The sequence below is a fragment of the Scleropages formosus genome, chromosome 2 (assembly GCF_900964775.1).
Source record: "Scleropages formosus chromosome 2, fSclFor1.1, whole genome shotgun sequence".
NCBI classification, from domain to species: domain Eukaryota; kingdom Metazoa; phylum Chordata; class Actinopteri; order Osteoglossiformes; family Osteoglossidae; genus Scleropages; species Scleropages formosus.
In genome coordinates, this window is record NC_041807.1 from 8,326,884 (window position 1) to 8,349,547 (window position 22,664).

At 41.9% G+C, this 22,664-nt stretch overlaps 1 protein-coding gene across 4 annotated transcripts; it reads left to right on the forward strand.

Moving 5' to 3' along the window:
* Window positions 1-2,458: 2,458 nt before the first annotated feature.
* On the forward strand, window positions 2,459-21,485 carry LOC108939297 (brain-derived neurotrophic factor-like). 4 transcript variants are annotated; one of them, XM_029249682.1, is made up of 2 exons: window positions 2,459-2,533; window positions 20,372-21,485. In XM_029249682.1, the coding sequence occupies exon 2, from the start codon at window positions 20,393-20,395 to the stop codon at window positions 21,191-21,193; it is 801 nt and encodes a 266-aa protein (XP_029105515.1). In that variant the 5' UTR covers window positions 2,459-2,533; window positions 20,372-20,392; the 3' UTR covers window positions 21,194-21,485. The 4 variants fall into 4 exon arrangements, with proteins under 4 accessions (XP_029105515.1, XP_029105512.1, XP_029105514.1 ...); XM_029249679.1 differs by lacking the exon at window positions 2,459-2,533 and adding an exon at window positions 11,017-11,315; XM_029249681.1 differs by lacking the exon at window positions 2,459-2,533 and adding an exon at window positions 11,393-11,650.
* The last annotated feature ends 1,179 nt before the right edge of the window (window positions 21,486-22,664 follow it).

Below are 22,664 nucleotides of genomic sequence, written 5' to 3' on the forward strand. Positions count from 1 at the left end.
AAGACCTCTCTTCCTATGTGATTTCTGATTTGCTGCGCCAAACAACAAAAAAAGGTTTTTTGAAGTTAACACATATGTTGTTATAGGTTACATGTAAATATCAAAAGCAAATTCAGCTCATCAGGAAAATCCAGACTGGTGAAGAATGTGCCTTTTCAGCAGGCTGCCATAGTTCAGGACAGTGGACACTTAACAGTTAGCACATTTAAGGACATAAAAAATTATATTTAAAAGGAGTCAAAATTCTTCATGTTCATTGTTCGTGACAGACAGATAGATAGATAGATAGATAGATAGATAGATAGATAGATAGATAGATAGATACTAAAAAAAAACTTCATGCAGAAATTGCTCTGTTCTAGGAAGTTATTAATACCACACTGTGTCACTTACTTTACAACTCCCTTGATACAGCGAATCCATGCCATGAAACTGGCAAATATCACCTATTACTCATGTTACTTAGCAGTACATTCCTAGCGCACATGCATGCCTTGAACTTCGTCACTGAATAACAATTAGATGGCTGAGTGTTCAACTCGCAGCTGACGGAATTTTAATAGAAAACAGACATGCGTTGGAAGTCGGAATTCGTGATTCAAAGTTTACTATAAATATGTTTACAAGGGTGGGATGCAAAACTGAGGAGTCGTGGGTAAAACTTGCACTTTAGAATAGCCTGGAACGCGAAGTTTTGCTGCTGCTGCTGTTCAGAAATTAAGCTCAACATAAGTATTTTAGTGTAAATATATTTAGAATTTTTTTCCCCTTATCCTGAAAAGATTCTGAAAGTGCGTGTTAAGCAGCAACAAGTCCCCCGGGGACGCAGTGCTACTTATATAAGGGGCACAGAAAAGGGTTTTCTTACCTCACACCCAGTCATTTGCATTAAAAGATTTTGTCAGAAGTTGGTCTTAAAAACGGGAGATTTCACTTCTGGCATAGCCTCGTAACAGTCGTCAGACACCCCCCATCAATACAGTTTATGTAGAATAGTGTGGCAAGTTTCCATTCATCCTGAGATTTGGCAGCCAGTGCAACTTACAGGAACAAAAAAATAGATTTTGCGCTGAATGGAAACGACGGTCCATTCATAAAGTGCAATTTATTGGTATCACGTAAGAACCAACAAAAAAAAAGGTTTGGTCAGAGGAAAGCCATTGCGTAAATCTATAGGTTTTCCCATAAATCACAGCAGGTTACTGTTTGCCTTGCCGGTACAGACCAACAAGGTGTTGGAGAGTTTAAGCACGCCGGTATTGCAATGGGTTATTAGATTCATAAGTCACAGAAGTGGTGGGCGATCTACTGAGCACAGCAGAACTTCTCATATGATGCCTTCAAACAAGACACATTACCTACCAGCATCTGTTGGAGTGAGTGGATTTTAAGACACTTCTATCTCCAAGACAAGCTCAGAGGAGATGGTAAGTAGCCTGGATGCTAAGCCTTAACAGGAATAACTACTCAGAAATGCTTATGAGGAATATTTAACAGGATTGAAAATGTTTCTCAGCTGGGTGATGGACTCATTTTTTTGGGGGGGGCTCAATGTTAAGAACCTTTTGGGAGGGAAGTACTGCCAGCAAGGCTGTCTGCAACTTTAAAATGCAGCATGTCTGTGCGTCTGTTTGCTAGAGGTTGGGTTTCTGTTTTTTTTGTGTGCTGTGCTGTCTTTGCGGATTTCTTTACATCCATAATGCTCCTTTTTACCAAGTGCAATGACAATGAAGTGCAACATGTGTAGGCATGTCCCTGTGTACCGCAGAGTACCCTAACAGTGCAAACAAAACATCATCGGCAGCGGGAGTGTTTTCTTGGGGTGTTGTTGAGAATTTTGAGGAGCCTTTTTTTAAAAGGTCCCATTTAGAGGGGGATAAGTAAGTACAGTTTTTTTTTTTTTTTTTTTTTTTTTTTTTGTGGTTTGCAAAGGGTCCGGCGGACATGTGATCAAATATTAACAGGACGGGCTTGGCAAAGGAAATATTCACGTGACAAGGCGTGGGGAAAGCCATAGACTAAAGCAATATCAAGTGGCACTTAAGGAAAAGTATAGGTTTTCTGCTGCCTTTGGTAACCCTAGCTGTGGTATGCTTTCAGCACGCTGGACAGAGGCATCGGAGCCGTTGAACGCAGCGGACTAAAAACGCACACCCCCGAGTGGACATCAACTTTTAAGTCTTGCAGTTCTTTGCCAAAGCTAGGGAATTGTTTCTTTTTTTTCTTCTACTTCTTCTTCTCCTCTCTCTCTTTCTGATAAGCTCTGGAAGCCCTGTGATGTAAAAAAAAAAGGAGGAAAGAAAAGAGAGAGACATAGAAACCCGAAGGCTGGTTCGCTTGTGCGCTTGGAGTTTTGTCGCCACTTAGAGCATGAGAAAGTTGAAATCTTAGAGGCTCCGCGCGCGCTGAGCGTTCCTTTGCCGAGCACTGCTCGGTGTGCAGCGTTAACTTTGGGAAATGCAAGTGTCGGTCTTGAAGATCTGACCACTGATAGTGGTTTTCATCTCTTAAAAAGAAAAAAGAAAAAAGGCAGGTAAGAAAAGCATACATTTTAATCCGTTGTGCTGGCCGTTGGTCGACCGCTCCGCCGTCTCTGTGGTCAGTGTGGTGTCCATTCTTGTTTTTCTGTGTTCTGCTTTTTTAAGGTGAAGTTTGATTTCTTCATTTTTTTTTTTACTACCGCTGTGCTGAGGGTGAACGCTGGATGATAAGACATGGCTTGGTGAACAAGGAGCAGCTCGTTTAGTTCCTAAGCAAAATAAACTTGGGCTTGTATGCACATCTGAAAACGTCGCTGTTGTTTTTTTACGCATTTTTGCGCATAAAGTTGTAGCTCTGAACAATATCTGCATGCCTGACGGTGTAAACGTTTCATCTACCAAAACAATATGCTCGGTACGTATCTGAATACAGGAGATGTTAAATTCCTGTGCCCTAGGGGTTACATGCATAATGGATTATTATACTGGTAAATTGAACTTTATGCGTAATATAGAGATTATTGTCTTCCTGCATCTTAATATGGTGCATATCTTCGATAAAATATAAGTGCGATCAGCAAAAGCTGGGTGCTTGCTAGTCATGTGCGAAGGAAGGGGTTACGAAAATAGAAATAAGAAGTAAACTTAAAAGGAAATAAACCAGATTACACAGGACGTGCGTTGCATCGTGTAAATTTAACACGTCTTTTTATTTTATGTCTTTATCCCACTGTTCTGTCGTCTCGTTATGCATGTCTATTTATATGCATTATTTATAGTATCGACATAAACGTTTAAATATTTTATACTTTTGGAATTGATCTGCTTTTGTGGCGAGCGGTGGAAAGCGCTCGTGTCTGTGGATCCGTGGCTGTAGCATCACCCCACGAAACCACCCACCCACCCACTCCTCCATCCACCCAGCCGCCCTCCCTCTGTCATGCCGTTGATATCTCTCTTGTGTTTTTACTACGGGCGCTTTCTCGGTTTCATTCATACTGCGCTTCTTTTTTTTACTCCAGCCCTGTGGTACACCACCTGCGCGCGCGCGCGCGCTCACCGTCCCCCCCCCCCCCCCCCCCCCGCCTCCCTTTTTTTTGTCCCCGCTCGCGCGCCTGTTATCCTATTTCCAAATGCACCAACCGGAACTGAATTTTCTCATATATAGGAATTGTGTTTTGTACCTTCTGACGAAGCCGAATTTGTCGTGAAAATTATATGTGCTTGCGCGTGTGCTTTATTATTATTGTTACTCTTAAAATTATTATTATTATTTTACATATGCAGTAAAAGTCGGGAGAGGCGTGGTCAGATACGGGGAAGCTGCCTGAAGGGGGTTGGCTCAGCAGAGATGTTAAAGATAGAAAAGCGAGAACACGCAAAAAATAGACGAAACTAAAATCGTCCGCTTTTTTGGGGGGAGTCTCCGAGCAACATTTCAGATTTCTGCATTTCTTTTTTAGATAAGCGATAAAGTGAGTGTTGAGTTGTGGAGCCACGCGGTCGATGGATGGAGAGATAAGATGTATGGAGCGCTGCGCCGGGGTGCGCGGAGGGATGGATGGAGGCTCTGCGCGTCCCTCTCCTTTGTGCTCCGCGTCTGTTTCCAGGAATCTAATCCAGATCGATTCCCCTGATTAAACAACAAACACCCGTTTCACGCGGTCCGGCGTTTTAACGAGATTTCACACCACTGCCTATGAATTGCCTGGTTATTATTCAACTTGTTGTAATTTCCTTGACCTTTCGGTATTGATGCATTCTGCATTGAAATATTAAATAATTGTGTTTCATCCAAATTTTTTGCATTTCGTTGGCTGACGCGTACATTTTCCTCGAGTGCATCTATTTGTATTATTTGTGTTACTGGTTTTCAACTTGTACGCTCGTGGCTCTCAAATCCCCTCGGATCTATTAGTATTACAATATTTTCAGCCTTATATGTATTATCAGTTAGTAGTTGTTATTATCGTAGCTTTTCGGCTAAACCGCGTTTGTCTTTAATTTTGCTGATGACGCTGCTACAATAAATATGTAGCAAAAAAATTATCCAACCTGAAACTGGAAGCAGAAAACTTGGCCAAATATTATTTTCGTTATTATCGTCCCTAAAGTCCACATTTGTTTTTAAGTCGTTGTTTTATTCATATTATTTTTTTTTATTTCTTTATTCCATCTCTTCTCCTTTTACAGGGATATCATATTTTGTCATAGGAGAGCGCGAGCTAGACGTGGGCTGATGGTGAGGGTGTGGGCGTGCGGGGGGGAGTTGGGGGGGCGGGCAGGGGGGTGGCACGACACACTTTGTATGTATGAGGGGTTTTTTATAGAACTTTCTGCAATGTACGTCATCGGAGCGGTCCATAAATGGGGTTGTGTGTGTTATCTTACCGAGAATCTCCCTGACCAACCCCCACCCCACCCCCCATACCCCCACCCCCTCCGTTCCCCACTCTTAGCTCTGCAGAGTTAGGGTGGGCGTCAATAACAAATCTGAAAATGGTAGGTTTCCTTCGAGATCATATCAAATGGTGCCGATACAGTTTCGATAACGCCGGTGCGCGCGGTACTTCAACGGGTTTTGATTTTATTCCTTTTCATTTCATTTCATTTATGGGAAGCGGGGAGTGATGACTGAGATGAGCGGGGACTGTTATCCTACAGAAAGCTCTCCGTTTACCGATCCCATCTCTCGTCTCCAGCTTCAGATTCGCCTTCAGATTCAGCTTCCACCAACTTTTTAAAGGGCTACAGACCCGCGGCGGCGCCTCTCCTTTTCGAGCGCTTTTTTTCCCACTCTTACGATCCGCAGAGCCGTGCGGTTTTATTTCACTCATAATTCACCAAACTCCCGTGGGAGAAGCTGTTCTCAGATCTTTACTGGGATGTAAGTCGATGGTTTCCGCAGGATGTTCGTGGTTCGTAGGGAGAAATATATATTTTCCAGCGATTGTCGAAAGAAAAAAAAATCGAATTATTCTTTTAGTGCAATATTTTATTAATAACAGTGCACTAAAATGAATTAATAACAATAATAATACTCTGCTGGAAGTATAACCAAAACATACGAGTAATATATTTTTTTCTAATATTTGCTCGGCGACGTTGAATCAGATCGCGTTCTCTACAGTAATCAGATGACATGATGATATCGATTGTTCATCAGGATCGATCAACATCGATCAGTATCGCAGATGATGGACTCCTTGGTTCCGTCCAAACGGTTCTGCTGCGCTCTTGTGTTTTATTTGTGCGTACTTTAGAGAACACCACATGACAATCTTGAGTTCGAAATCCGTAACCATTTCTGCTCCAACGGCGCATCTGTAAACGGGTCAGTCCTGAAGTTCCCACGATATAGCAGTCTGGGTTAAACTGTTGAAAAATTACGAAATTTTGTCAAAATTGAGAGGGGCAGCACTGCTTACTGTTGGCTTCTCCATGAAGTTTCTGGGTTTTATTTTATTGTTATTTTCTTTCTTTTTTTCCAGTTTTCCCTCTATTGTACAGCAGCTGTAATTGTTAAAAGTTTGGGTATTTCTGTGTGTCTGTGTGTGTCAGTGTGTGATATTGGTTTTGTTGGGGAATTGCATGTGCTGCCTTTGACCCTGATGATCCAGGACATAGCTCTCTAAAGCAGGTATGACGGTCATGCAGATTCGGGCAGCTGTCCACCCACCTGCAGGTGTTCTGTATGGCATATGTAAAAGGGGAGGTGCTCTTAGATATGTTTGCAAAACCCACACATCCCTCATCCCGTGTGAGCGAAGAGTTGTCATTTGCAATCCTGTGTGGCTGTGCTTGGCAACAACACCACCAGGCTCTCCTGTAGTCCCTTTTGACTTGACACGTAGGTATGTATGTGCAGCCTTGTGTCAATACATGTCTGTCTGTAGGTGCATGGGCAATTTCTGTTCAGTTATGTTCATTTATGTTAAGTGCCTGTCAATACTCCCCTCATGTATTATTTCATTACTTCATTGTACATAGATGTCCATTTTTATTCTAATGACTGTGAAGGCGGGGGGGGGGGGGGGGGGAACTGTGTCAACATATATAATTGTTTGATGATTAAATACCACATTTTATTTGAAAGTATTTTATGCTTTATTTTAGTCAAAAGACAAAGCTACCCATTCGCCATCTGCTTGTCTGCAATACATAAGCCTCCCTACCTCTGCCCTGTAAAAATGACGAGATGTGTGATTATGCTGAGGGATGAGTCATTGGTGTGATGTGCTAACATACCAGACGTGCATCCACACGCAACACTCTCTCGACCTATCATCGAACAGGATTCAGAGGATTTTTAGGATCAGGTGGGAATTATTATGACTTATGATGACAAAGCTACCTTGGTGGACTTTCATTCACATGAAAGTCTCTTTCTCACTCCTGGGTCTGTTGTCCACGCTAATCCCCATGCGATGTTTCTCGGCACTTGTACGGCTCAGACTTATTCATAACAAATGGTTAGATGTGCTCGTATAGTAAAAAGTCTGCATTCAAAGGCATCTCACCTTGGGGAGCTGTACCCCTGACAAACAACTGGAGTCCCAGGAGTCATGAACAATTACGTGCAGTTGTGCATGTTATTTTCCTCCACTGGGCCTCCATTAAATCGGTGCCCTTTTCCGAGGCTTATAGCCCCAGTTCATCACTGGACTTATTTGCATAAAATTGATGATACCTCCTTGAGACAGCCCCTCCCCCTCCCACTCACATGGCTCAAAGTCAGTTGGTAATAATTGGAATCTTAATGTACATGCTTAAACAGAGGTTATCACGATGGTATGGGGAGAGTCTAAGATCACGCAGCTGTGACAAATCAGCATCTGGCAAACAGTAGTCTGAGGAAATTTAGAAACATCAAGGTATAATTATCATAACCAGTGCTTAAACCGCCTTTGTTGCTGAGTAGGCAGGCACAGTTTTGCCAAATATTGCCATCTTTAAGGATATGACAGTGACATTTAGTCACATTCACGCACATTCTCCTGGTCAAATATTTTGTTCCAAGCTTTGTGGCTTGCAAAGAAAGCAGGATAGATGAGGGTCATTAACTGAGTGTTATTAGGAAAGAAGTTTCTACACACTGATCTTCAACTAGTCTCATCAACGCTAGAACAATTTGCCAAATTCTACTCTTGGATAGATGGACTTATTCACATTAGACCTGCTGAATAACAGCGGCAAGTGATGGAACCACAGAAGCTATACCATGACAAATTTTCTCTTATCCCGATATCCAGCAGATTTGAGGTCTTCGCGGCTCAGGGTTACTGTAGGCACATTATGCATAGCTAAAGCAGGAGGGGCACTCAACACGTTGATTTATGATGTGTTTGGTTTGGAATATGAAGGTCCTACACGTGTGAACTGTTATCATCTCAAAGATAATACATTCCAAAGAGGTTAAAGGACAACAGGAGGCCTGAGACCACATTTTGGGGTAAATATTCAAAGACAAGCTGATGGCCCCAGGAATAAGCGGGCAGATTTCACTGTGTTCAAAGACTTGTTTCAGTCAAGATGTCATATGAACTCAGCTCTGCATCAAGGAGTTTGGTCTGTGAGCAGAGTTTCCATTCGTTAATTAATTAGCAGTACAGTCAGTCAGTGTGTGCGTGTGAGTACAGAAAACAGTATGAGCACGTGTGACTCCATACCCTGCAAGAGGTCAGTGTGCCAGAGGTTTGGGGCAGTGCTCTCTTCTGCTCAAGTCACAGTGCACACTCATTGCCTTCCTTGAGGTTCTGCAATAGTCATGAGGTGACAAATATTTTTTGCCAGTCCTTTTTTGACAGCAATACAAATCCTTGTCAGCTTTATACATGGTAATTAATAAAAAGATTAGATGAGCAAGTCATTCGTTTAAACCTGCCTAGGGATTAAACTGTTGGAAATTATTATAGGCTTCGTTGTTCCGTGTTCTTACATTTCCAAGCCAAATTTTCCAGTGCAGAACTAGCTGGGAAAACCCTGATATCATCTGAGTTCTTTTTTACACATTTTAGAGTAGTTGCTAGAATAGCTCATTTGCATAAGTGTGAATAAGTCATATACAGCCCTCTTCTGGGGAAACTGCATGCAAATAATACAGGACAAAAATACCATTGCCGCAAACAGGACAACTGGTTAGATATTTATGCTATGCTGAAAGCTTTACAAAAGCACAAATGTAACGAACATGTAGAATAATGGATGACAATTTACAGCAGTGACCTTATCGCAGGTAAATTACTGTATTAAATGTTGTCCTGTGTATTTTTTGTACTCACAATTAAAAAAACATTAAATTTTATTCAAAGTTAATGTATATAATATGAAAGGTGTGGATTTTTTTATTGTCTATATATTGTAGCAAGGTACTTAGCCTGTTAACATCACATTTATTTTCGGAAATATTCATTACAATCATTATTATCACTGGATTCCTCAATAGCGTGTATAGTATACCATTACTAAAACATCTCAGACCTGAGTCTTACTTCACTATTGCCCCTTGCATTACCCAACCTTATAATTTATGGTGAAATGTTTACCAAATGTTCACTTCACCTTCACTTAAGAGTATTCAGTAGATACATCTGAAGTTCTTTTGCTTTCCCATGGAAGTGCTTTTCCCACCAACATTTGTTATGATACTTTTTGTTTTCTTCATGAGATGCAAAGTGATTTATCTATGAACTACTCAACTAGAGCAGCCGACCGTGTTGCACGCAGGTTTTCGCAGCGTCGTGCCGTTCCGAGATTGCTGATGCAACTCTTTGCCATCCAGAGCTTCCTCTCACCTCCTGCTTTCCACTGGGACAACTATATTCATCTTTGCACGTCCCCTTGCTGGGGCTGAATCACTAAGCAGGTGTGAGCAGGTACCAGCCAGCTGAGATCAAATTGCTGCTGCCCCTTGACCTCATTGCAAATAAAAAGTTACAGTACATCAACAGACACATGGTAATAATTGCTCATAGGGTGAGAAAAACTGAAACCCAACTTTTACAAGTTAGTTTTTTAATTATTTTTTATATTCTGCTTTTCTCTAAACAGAGCTCACAACATAAACCAGTGATATTTGCCTTAAAGAACCTTGAACTGTATGGTTGCAGAGTGGATCCAACAAATGGACAAATTTATTAAAATATATTGAAGGACTCCTATTCTAGAAATGTCAGTACCTTTAGTCATGAACTCTGTTTTTATAGTGATTCAATGCAGTTTTGGATGCAAAAGCAAAAGGCATCTGTTGAATTGCCTCCAACAGAAAACATTGGATACATCCTAAAACCCCAGGAAATTAAAGGATGGCTGTTCTGCTGGTTTAAACGTTCGTAACTTTCTAGAGTCATAAATGTTCTTTCTGTTTGCTATGAACGTGTAAACAAAAAGAGACGGCTCGTTAAAAACTACACAACAAGGAGTTCAGGTGGGTATCTGAGGCTTTGATCCCTGCAAGAACAGTTTAGACCAGTTATGAATCAATCATGAATCCCCGAAGGGATTAATTACACACAGAACTCAAGCTGCATGGTGTACAACTGGAGTAGTGCAGTAGTACAACCAGAGCAGGACCACATAACTAGGCTTATGATACCTGAATAGTTCCGCTAGGTCTTGCCCACACACCCTCTCCCAGTGTCATTCTCTATGTCTGCTCCAGGTTAACTGGCCTTCGGAAACACTTTGGTTAACCCTGTAACTATATTTATCAATTAAAAATGCGTCACTTTTATTATGAACAGTACATTTTCATCTTATTCATAACTTTTTGCAGATCCTAGAACTTTGTAGTGTGCAGCGTTCTCAGACCAAGCAGCATTGAGGTCAAAGGAAAAAAAAAAATTATTTTCCATAATTTAACTTAGCCTTTTCAGTTTATCGAAGTGTGGCTGCTTGGAAGGTGAGAAACTTTCCTCCCTGTTTAATTTCACCTTCATCTGGCCTTCTGAGAAGAGCGGCACCGTGTGAAATCAAAACTGGGGCAGCTGTTTGCCACACGTACAACAAGGGTTTGCGCTGTGGGTGAGGAAAGCTGAGTCAGCCATGCTGAGGAACTGAGGAGAAAGTAGCTCATTTTTTCCCTGGGAATTTTATAGTAACATTGAATTCATGCATTTCTTGCTTAATTTACATATGCAGGTTTAAACCTCCTCGGTTTCCTCAATTTATTGAATGTGGAATAACATACTTGGACCGTGTTATGCATATAAAGCAGGCAGATGTACTATGGTACAGTGTGTGTGCCATAAGAATAATGTAGAAAGGAACAGTGGACAGCAATTGAAGCAGATACTTGTTGTTTGGAGCTCTAGAAGGAACTTTCAGCATCTCAATATTCAACGCTGAGTCTGGACCAGGAACCCCAAAAGAACATCTCCTCTTTCCAACTGCAAGAGCAGCTCTGTAGATGCTCTTCTACCTTTCCATTGATTGGCAATGCAAAAATCCTCATATGAATGCGAACCCGTCCCATTCAGTAGCGCTCGGTTTGTGTGGTGGAGTCACATGGTGCCACGTCATGGTGTAGATGGTTGGAGAAGTTGCAGGGGGAGCGAAACCCTCTAGTTGGAAGGCGCAGCAGCACGCAGGCTGGAGCATGCGGTCTCCCTGCCTGAACCCATCTCCAATGGACCCGCTCAGTCATTGGAGTCCATTACCTAAGCCGTGCAATTTCCACCATCAATAATTTAAAACTATTATTTGCTCCAAAGGAGCTGAGGAGACAATCCCAACACGAAGGAAGCCGCACAATTAATAGTGGAACTGCGCAAAAAAAAAGCCATCCAAATGACTCCCGTTTGTTGATGCGCTCCTTCACAACTTGACCGCTGAAAGGTAGGTTTGGGGCGGCTTTCACAAACTTCACTGCTCTTTGTGTCCTCCAGAGCTCGTAGAAGGGGTGGTGTCCAGAAGTCACGGAGACACGCTGGACGGTGGAGATCCAACAACCTGTAGTGCGCAAGTTAGTGCGGGGACGCGCGGCGCCTTAGTTTGCGCGCCTCATCTGTCCTGCACTCGACTCGTGGGGAAGTTGAGGAGCTTCTTCCAGTCAGTTTCTGCGCGAAGTATTTCGCGTGTCCCGAGCACCGTCCTGTCGCCACAAAACTGACCCGTCCCGTGTGGATTATGTGCGAAGGCGCTCGCGCTGGTCGTCAGATTATCATCATCAGGTATGGGTTTTTAGGCTACAATTATGGGTAAAGAAGGGGAGCGTGTGGCGAGGGGCTGTGGACACGTTCTTCGAGCTCGAGACCGTGTCGGTTGATGTCCGGGATGACTCGAGCTGCGAATGTGTCGTCCAGACACGCACAGTTAGTGTCCACCATGCGCAGGGGGCGGGGGGGGCGTGAGGGGTCTGTGGATGTAAAGCTCGGTTTAATCATGCCCTCCTGAGGACTATATATTTGGGGATTTGAAGCGTTCTCCTTGGGTTTGCTCGGGGTCTCGCCACTTGTGTGACTTGGACGATTTTGCGCGTCTATGATGTATCCCGAGCGGCGCCTTGAAGTGCGCCATATGTGTCCGGCGGCTCGCGAGTTTCGTCCTCTCTCGTCTCCCTCACCAAGCAAGTTTCGTCCCTTGGATGTTTCTGCTCAACCAGGTAAAACTGGTCAAACGTCGAGGAAATCCGTTTTCTTTCTCTCTCTGTCCATATTTGTCGCCACTAACTGGACATCTAACTTGGGATTCCACTTAAACTTAAGAAACGGGCCTTTTCATATAAATGATCCGACTTCAAATGCACAGAAAAACGGTATTTCCACGTCTTATTATTATTATTGCCCCTATTTTATACCACGTGATTTTTCAAGAGGTTTACTATGTATTATTTGCGTCTTGAGCTATTACAATACGCATGTTATGCGTATGTTCTATTATAAACAAATATATTTATGCTTTTATGTACCCAGTGTATCAATATTTAAATATCAATATTTTGAAAGTCTGACAGTTATGGTGGGCAAACACGCCATCTAGCGGAAGCTTTCGGCGGTAACTGACGTTTTGGAAGCGTTAATTTCCTCATATAAACGGTGGAAGCGTTAATTTCCTCATATAAACGGTTGTGTGTTTTTTTTTTTTACTTTTAGCCATTAGGGGTTAAGTTTAGAAAATGTGCTGAAGTTCCCAGTCGCTGTTTCAATAATAAGTTTGGAAAATCTTACAATCTGGCCCTTCAGTCATGGAATGTGCATCCACTGTTGATAGCTGTAATATTTCCGGCTTCTTATTCATGTATTTAAGATGCTGGGTTAATGCTGGCAGTTGTGTAGAGGATTGAGAAAGCCCAAGTTGGCAAGTAAATCTTAAATGTTTCACAAATTACGTTATGATTCACATCAAAGTTCTGAGCACGAGTTTGGTCCACAACACTCAGGGCAATTTTTTTATGTTTTTTTTGAGTTTTTAAAGTTTGATCTTCGGACCTTTTGTCTGCAGAGGACTGAAAATGCTGTAGTTCCCACTATTGACAGAAGTGTAGAAAGAACAGCATCTTAAGAAATGTGAAAAAAATCAACACCCTTTAAGCATTTCCCATTGTAAATTAAATTCATCTAGGGAAATTTATTTTCTACTGTAGTTCATGTAGTGCCTCCATTTTTCCATGTCCATATCGCATTTCACTGTATTATTCAATGGGATTTTATGGAAAGTCCTTATTTTTTATGAGAATTTACAGTAAGTAGTCCATTGTGTGTTTTACTGCTCAACAACTGCCTCAGAGGGATCGCAGAGTTCTGAATCCATCAGAAATACAAAGTGCAGGCCTTTCACAGTAGGCATGTACAATGTTCCTTCAGGAATTAGGGACAGTGCATTGGGGAGGAGCTTGGGCCTTGATGGCCTCACTGGCACCTGAGTAGTGTGTCCACTGAAGCCAACAGAATGGGCTTACACTTCTTCCTCTGTGTGGAAACAACTTGGTTGAGTGCAGGGAGGGGGTAAGTTCATGTAAGGTGTAAATGTTCATGCACTATAACTTTAAGATCATGCCCGGATAAACTTTTACAAAGCTACTCCTGTACGGTAATGTAAATGTTTATATATATATCTAAAAAAAAATAACTAAGAAGGTGATTTGGAATCGTGGATACTTGGATAACGTTTTATGCAACTGCTCATGTGATGAACATTGGTTCATATGGTGGAAAGAAACTAACTGTACTTAAGAATCTCGCATCTGCATCTGTGTCTGTCTTTCTGCTAATGTAATGCACACATTGTATTTTCTATAAGATCTAAGTCACTTTGGAGAAAAGTGTCTGTTAAATTAATAAATGTAAATGTAGGGGGCATCTGTCTCCCAAAGCTTGGCTATGACCCCACATCAGAGCTTGCCTGGTTTCTTTCCACCGTCGCTCTTGTGCATTCCTGTCTGGGGGAATGGTCCGAGACGTAAGCCACGACACGTGGATCCAAATTTGCGTGTCATTCTGTCACTTCAAGCTGAACGTTTAAACATGCGCTTCAGTGAGGTTAGACCTATCATGCTAAAAACGTAGAATCAGGATGGCCTGTATGAACCCCAACTCTGCTTGCCGACATATGAAGATCACAAATTTACGTTTTCTTGTTTAAATGCATGTTTGCTTTAAAATTTACCCCAAAATATGCTACCCACATCAGTGCTACTCATTTTTGCATCAGTGAAAATACCCCAGATTGCCTCCCTTACTGATTTGGCATTTCAAGTAACCTGCCCTTATTTTTATGTGATTGTGCATCTCAGTTTCTCGATGGGTTTGTTAATATTTAGCTGTTTCACAATCCAGTGGTCCTTATAAATACTCCAGTATCGCTGATATTTAGTGCTGGTTAGTACTTTAGTGCTTGTTTCCTTTTGAATGAACTGTTGCACCTCCAGACAGACACGCAAACACACGTGTGCGGAAAGAGCCCTTTATTTCCCAGCAAGCTATGACATGAAAAGCCTGGCACCACTGCCCCCAAGAGGCATTGCCTTGCTATGGCTCGGTGCTGAACTCTTGAATGAAGACGTGTCATTATACCAGCAATTATCCCAAATAATGAGTCTGTGTGTTTATTTCATTAGCTTCACTCTGCAGCGAAAGGAAGGAAATCAAAACAAAGCTCGTAAATGTACATAAACACATTTTTTTTTCCATAGAAATCGGAGCGTTATCTAGCGAGCAGTGTGCTAGCTATGAACAAATTGCAGATTCGTTCAAACTATTTTTTCTTGGCCAAGTGGAAAATGGGTTGAGTTTAAGCTTTAAGCATTATTATATTTTACCTTGACATTAAACTGCTTCAAGCAAAGGACCACCTTTGAAGACCTTTGGCCTTCTAAAAGATTAAACCAGCGTTTAACTGAGCTTATATAAATGTTCAAAATAGTGAACTTCCAGGTCACCTGTTGATGGAGACAATGCTTTGGTGCACTTTTTCATAGTTGTGAAGTACCTCTCTTAATTCACATACTGCATACAGGGAAACAGATCCATGGCTGTATGTCCATTTGTGTCATGTATACAAAAATATCACATACCCAAAGATATAAAACCACTGCAGATATGCCTATTATTTAGAATTTGAGTTTGCTCAGTTTAAAAGCAGACACACAACATAATCTATATGGCTCAAAGAATTCATATGTACTGGGATGAGCCAGAATTGTACTATTCCTTTAAAAAGATGAGACGTCTATTGCTACACACAGTAACCTCCACAGGGGAATATGTGATGAGCTGCCACACTGGTTCATAATCGGGTCCAGCGCTGTAATAGATCTGGAAACCAGTACGCAGGTAGATTACTGCAACATGTATTGAGGGGACGGGAAATTTTACATGACCTTGTAATTGTTGAACATTGGGTACCATGGTAAATACAGTTTTGCACTAATCTGCTCGAGCGTGCTCACCATGTAAGCGTGTCTGGGTCATTCTCAGGGTGGTGTGTGATCAGGTTTCTCCCACCGGTGTGCAGATGTTTCACCAGTCCTGTGAGTCGTACACCTGAGGGAAGCCAACCACCTGCTCTCTAAATCCACTTCGCATAGCTGTTGTTTAAGAAGATTGCTGCTAAGGACTTTGCTGTCATTTGGAGATTTGTACAATGTTCCCTTGTGCCATGAAATGTATGTATTTTTGTTTTTATGTAGTTCTCAGAATGAATGTTCATTCATGCTCTGTTTCCTTACTATGTAAGACAAACTATCTGTTACATAACAACATTTATAGTACAGTTGTGAGCATCTTCCAAAGCACTGTTTTCACTGCTGAACCAAACTTCTTTCTGAGAAATATTAATTTGCTGAAGGGGGAAGCATTGTTGTTAAAGAATCTGACTTGTGACAAAAGGCTGTAGGTCCCATGCTGTTGTACACTTGAAAACATGCTTAATTTTGTTGATTCCATAAACAAACATAGCTATACTGGTGAGCAGATTAGAAAATGGTGAGTGGCCTGACTTTCTGTACATAAAGGTATCTTGTTATTGGCATTATTGTTGCCATGACTGCAGTTAATATTGTCCACCAATGGAATGACCAAGAATGCACCTATGTTAGTCCGTTTATATTTGCAGGAAGATATCCTTGGCACCTGGTTTGTGTTACTAAGTGATTGGAGACCAGAGACTCAGCACTGTTCCCTACTGAGAAAAAGCACACTTTCAGGAGCGAAAACACCGTTCTTGTTAATCTAAATATATATACTGTAGGCATTGTAAATATACACATACCACTGTGGGTACTAGGCATACTATAGCAGAGTGATTTTTGAGCACCAGTTTGGAGATAGATAGATAGATAGATAGATAGATAGATTTTAGGTCATGTTAGTATGGACATCTTCTCAGTTGAACAAAAGTAAAAACTGATCCTCTTAAATATTTGTTCAGAAAGGAACATGGTATTTACCAGTTTTTTTCCTCCACTTAATTATAAGAAAAAGATAGTTTTGCCATTTTAATAAACCAGATTTAAAAAAAACTGCTAGTGATACCAAAAAAGATTCTCACTCCCAGTTGGAGTCTGCTGAAAGCAAGGTGATGGTATGTTGAGCAGAGACAGTCTACACTGTTTTTGTCTAGATGTGTTTTGTGTCAGTGTCTAGCCATTTCTCAGGCAACGTAGGATTTGTACTCAAGAAGTATGTGCGACACATTCTTGAATTCGTACATGTCTTTCTGTTTCAGCATGTCAGGGAAAGCCGGGCGTTTTTATTACTACTTTGGAATGTAAACAACTGTTCTGTTAAAACAAAATTAACACTAGTGTATCCTCAACAGGGGGATGTCTCAAATGAGTAAACTGTGATTTGAATTCAGGGAAGGTCAAAGGTCATAAGAGTACACCCTGTTCCGTGTTGATTGATAGATGGGTTAGCCTGTGCATGAAAATTTTCTGTTAAATAAGAGAAAAATATCTGAGCAGCTTTGTGTTTGGGTGTGTAGGAGAGAAGGAACGTGTTAGCACCGTCGTTCTGTGTTGAGAGAGCATGTCATATCTGTCATGAAAGGATTTAATTTTAATCTTTGCTTTTGCCCAAAACGTGTTCCAAAGCATGGAGCCTAGAGTAGGAGAAAGGTCTTTCAGAAATCACATAAATCCTGGGAACCCAACAAGAACTCAACCATCCAGCTCTACCTGCCCCTCTGAAAACAACTCCCACGAAAGGAGCGATGAAGAACATACTCGTGACTTTCCACTTACCTTTTTTGTGTTCTGCAGGGCTTACGCTATTAGTCTGCATGATACCAGTAGCCTTTTGCCCAAGTTAAGCTTCCGGATCAGTTTGCTGCCGTCGGCTTGGCTAAGCCTCCTGGATAGCTTTGTCCCACAAGTCTACATGCCATGACAGAGTGAGACGCTGCGCTTTTCGTCGTGGAGATTTCAGAGAATTTGGTAGGAATGAGCACTGCATCGAAACGTATGGCTGGTTGACTTCATGCAAAAGAGCGGTGAGGAATTTTTTGCTCATCTTATGAGAACACAGGAAGTAGAATAAGCTAGGGACTAGCTGTTCAAAATGCAAAGCATTGTGGGTTGGGGCAATGAACCACTCTTACTCAGAGAGAATTTGTAGACCTTTTTCCACCAGGTGACAGAAGTACATTAGACTTTCAATAGGATCTTCATAAGCTGGCTCCACATTTTTAATAAAAAAAACTTTGTTTTGCAAGTTCAGGTCCATAGCAGCTAGTGCTATTAACATATCTGTGCTTAGAAAGCATTAATGTTGCGTGTGATGTTCTATTGGTACTCAAAATATTGTCCACGTAGACACTGTGCGAAAACAGCACGAGTTTCTGAAAACTAAATATTGAAATGGCTATTTTAGATGACCAAAGCATTCCTCAGATGGTGCGCTGCATTTTTTTGCACGACAAAGGGGGAAAATTGCCTCTTCCATTCACACACGGCGCACGCACATGCACACACATTTACCGAGAGGCCACAATTGTGACTTCGAAATCCAATTCGGAACTGAAGATGCACTTACATTTCATATATTAGATGAGCAGAAATTCAGTTACTGGCGGATTTTGGTTTCCTGTTGTCTGATAGAGGTCTGTAATTATTCCGCGCAGTCTCTCAGCAATAAAGTGACTCATTGGTTTGATTGTGATTTAACAGGATGCGGACTGGGAACATAAACCATATTGATTCTCCTAATGGAAACAGGAAATAGGCAAGTTATAACGAAATAACAATCTGTTGTTCCCGGAGAGAAACTCCTGGAAAGCGTGGTGCACAGGAAGGCTGCTCCGCCCACCGGCCCCGACCCCCCATGGGGCAGAAGGTGTTAGCGTCAGCAATCTCGTTATGCAGACAAGCTGTGCCCTTCGCCGCATCCTCATTTACTGATCTTTCACAGGAGTCAGTGCCTCTTGCTGAAGGGCCTATTGGGGACTATAAAGTAAAGCTTCGAGCTGTCTGGTGCAGGGGTCTTCACGGACCCACTGTCTTCTCTTAACCTAATCCAGGGCCCATCTGCGCCACTGGCGGATGATGAAGTTGTTGTTTTGACATTCCAGAAGTGGGGCTTTTGAAAAGCAGTGCTGTTTTAGCGTACGTGATCAAAACCACGTTCATTCAGAACAAGATTCTTTCTTTATTGTTGCGACTCCTTCAGGATTTCAAAAAGATGTTTTAGCCCCATCAGAAACAGAAAGCCTTTGGAAGTGGTGAAAAATAGTGGATTAAATACTGCAGCAGCATTTTCACCAGAATACGGTTCCAGTGTGTAAACTCTAACCCAGAACAGTGAGAAATTTTACTTTTTATAAGCATGTTATTGAAGATCAAACTAGTATAGGAGAATGATTTCTATCAAAGGAATGATAAGAGAAAGCAATGTATAAGGGCATATTTTAAATTAACACCACTTCAGCCCAAATATGCGACATTTCCGGATTTCATTGTGCCTCGCCTGGCTACAGATGTCATCAGCACACGAATATGAATGATGTCTCTGTTTTGAAAGCACTTGTCATTGAGTCTGAAGCTCGAGAACTGTGCAGTAGCTCATTAATGGGATGCATAATATTCTGAGCAGAGACTATGGGACTCCCAGCTGGCCTATTTATAGACATGCTATCTCCATGGTAGTCTTTGCAGCACTGGCAAATTATCACCGCAACCCTAGATACCAATTAAGAACGCAACAAATGCTCTTTAAATGGCCATTTTCTGCAGTCTCCTTTCCACGAAATTTGTTGGTTGCCTTTACATGGGCGATTTGTACCGTCTAGTCCATTGTTGAGTTTGTCTATGTATAGCTGAGCCAATATGAGAAGTGTGTGCAATCTGCTTATTTTTACAAGCCTTCTCTGAAAGTGGGCTTGGGTTGTTCTGAGTTTGCAGAGATCTTCACAGATGCTCTGCTATTTATGATTCCTCGTGACTCAGAGGGCCATGGTAGGTAATAAACTTCCTCTCTCCGTCTGCCTAAGATTAAGCAGGAGGAGCCGATGTGTATATTTTTACTTAACAGATTGTGTTCTTATGCTTTTAAGCCTGGTTACCAAATAAGCACCAGCTACAGTAGAGTACAAAGAAATAAACAGAAAAGTAGTTTCGGTATGTCAAAGTCAAGAACCAAATTCTCCTCTTGACCTCTTCCAATAAAAGGGCTTTTTTAAAAGCTGTGTTTATACTGCAGGTGAAATATACATTCTCTCTAAGCATTAACATTGTACATGTTTTTCAATTCAGCTTAAAAACTAATGCCATACACTATATATTCTAGGCAGGATTCACATAGAATTTCCCAGCTAGTTTAAGGTTTGCCTTCTTGTATTTGTTCCCTTCGTTGTATTTGCAAGTGAATTTTGGTATTATTTCTTATAATAAATGAGAGCTCGTAATTTCTGGACTTCAGAATCACTTCTGTTCTATAGTAATGAAAAGTGCAGATGATGCAGCTGCATGGATCTTCAAATAGAGTGGTTTTTTTATCCACGACGCATGACTTGGACCAATGAGATCCAATATGGGTGGCTGTGCAGGTGGGACGGTGGCGGATGTTGTGGGTTTGTGCTGTGTGGCCTGCAGTGGGACCTTCAGCAAGCCTCTAGGGGAGGAGATACTCTCCCGATGCCCTGCTCACACTTCCTCTAATGATGCCTCAGGTGCTGCCATATTTAGCTCCTGGAGAAGATGTGTCAGCCATGTTTCTTGAGTAATGGCTTCCCAGGAGAAGGTACATTGCATCGCTGTTGAAAGCAGTTGTGGGCCTAAGATCTGTTTACCCCACAGCTCTCATGCATGAGCACCTGACCAAGATAGTACTCTGTACCAACAACCAAAAGTGATGCGACGGTGTCACGTGGTGTTTGTTACAGGTTTGTCACTTTGTGAGAACTGTACCCATACACACTAATGGTGTCTTCTTCCTTTGTCCCCTCCCATTTGTGTCCAGTTCCACCAGGTGAGAAGAGTGATGACCATCCTGTTCCTTACAATGGTTATTTCATATTTAAGTTGCATGAAAGCCGCCCCCATGAAAGATGCCACCGGGATTCGGGGGCAGGGAGCAGAGGGCTACCTGGTAGACACAGCAGGGGCATGGGGCCACGGGACTCCAGAGAGCGGAGGCGGGGCCCAGCGCGGTGGGCTGCCGTCCCTAACGGACACATTCGAGCAGGTGATCGAGGAGCTGCTGGAAGTGGAAGGAGAGGCGCAGTCGGCAGGCCGTGGTCCTGGAGCGGCAGCATTGGGAGCGGCGGGAGTGGGAGCAGCGGCGGAGCCCGACGATGTCGATGGGTTTGGATCCCGGGTGGTGATCAGCAACCAAGTGCCTTTGGAGCCCCCATTGCTCTTCCTCCTGGAGGAATACAAAAACTACCTGGATGCCGCCAACATGTCCATGAGGGTCCGGCGGCACTCGGACCCCGCACGGCGTGGTGAGCTGAGCGTGTGTGACAGTATTAGCCAGTGGGTGACCGCCGTCGACAAAAAGACTGCCATAGACATGTCAGGCCAGACGGTCACGGTCCTGGAGAAAGTCCCGGTGCCCAAAGGCCAGCTGAAGCAATACTTTTACGAGACCAAATGCAACCCCATGGGGTATACAAAGGACGGCTGCAGGGGGATTGACAAGCGGCATTACAACTCCCAGTGTCGGACAACCCAGTCGTACGTGCGTGCGCTCACCATGGATAGCAAAAAAAAAATTGGTTGGCGATTTATTAGGATAGACACTTCCTGTGTATGCACATTGACCATAAAGAGGGGGAGATAGTGAAAGAAATGTATAGATTTTATGGAGAGTTTAAAAAAGAGAAGAGAAATATCTATTTGTGTATATACATAACAGGGTAAATTATTCCGTCAAATGAAAATTTTCTGGACTGCATGTAAAAAAGATGAAGTTTATACAGTAAAAGTGATACTACAGTCTATTTATTGAACATATTCATGACCTTGTAAACAATTAAAATACCTAATCAGTCATTTGCGCACAATTTAAATTACTATATTACATTCCTCAAGACATTGTGGTTTGTTTACGTTGCCAAGAATCTGAGAAATAAGGAAATAAAAAGTGAGGAAGAGTTAAATAAAAAAATGCATGCTGCTTCGATTGTGAATTGAGAAACTGTCCACTTTTGGAAAAAATGGATCAAATTCTAACTGAAACATTCCATTTACATTTTCAATGGTAAATGGTCTTTCCTCCTTAGTACGTTATCTGTTTACTGCTCTGAACTTCTCAAGGTAATGTTGGAACTACATACTATGTCAAGGTGCTGTTGTCAAAGCTTTGCTGTTTATTTTTTTATCCCCACGTTGAGAGAAAAAAAACTATATAAAAATATAAAATTTATTCATTGACATGTTCTGGATTAATATAATTCATTTTGTATGTTGTGAAGTTGTTTGCAATATTAAATTGAAATATTTGAAGAAATAAAATGACTATAGGCAACTGAAAACAAAACCAATGTCAAGGAATTTTGAGCTCTCCCTTTCCTGGTATGTGGATGTCGACCAGTGAATGGCTGTGCTCCACCACCACTCTTATGAATGAACAAGCATGACACTTACAGGGAGTCATCATCACCATCAGAATACGTATAAAGAAGGCAGTAGAGGAATGCAGAAAAATCTTGTGGCACCTGAAGCATTCAGACACTGCAGCAGAGAACTGTAGCCTCAATACCAGCTTTCAACGTTTTGAACAGTTGACGATTACCACAGTTCCTAACCTGAGGTTATTCCACTGGTATGCACCACATTAACAACAAGCCACAAGTGAGGAGATGGACATGAGTAGATACCTTTGCTAATATTGCTCGATACAGCTGAGGTGCAGCCAGTTTTACTGGCCCAGCTTGTTTGAACTCTGTGATGATTAACATTGTGCACAAACGTTGATCTTTACAAGAAAAGTACTGTAATCCTGAGATAAATAGAGACTGACTGTGAAATGCAAATTAATAGTTTCGCAAGTAATTTTAATATTTCTAACTTTTTATTTATCCTTTTAACTGACACTTTCCCCCAAGGCAACCTGAAAAGCTACATTCATCAATTATCTACTTAGAATTACCTCTGGATAGGCTTCACTGTAGTAATTTAGGGTATGCACCGGGTATCAGGGTTACAACCGCATAAGCAAGAATGTGAACTGGAGTCCTTTGATTTCAAGGTGTCAGCTCTAATCACTATGCCACCTGTTGCCCATTTAATAGCAAAAGGACAATTTTACA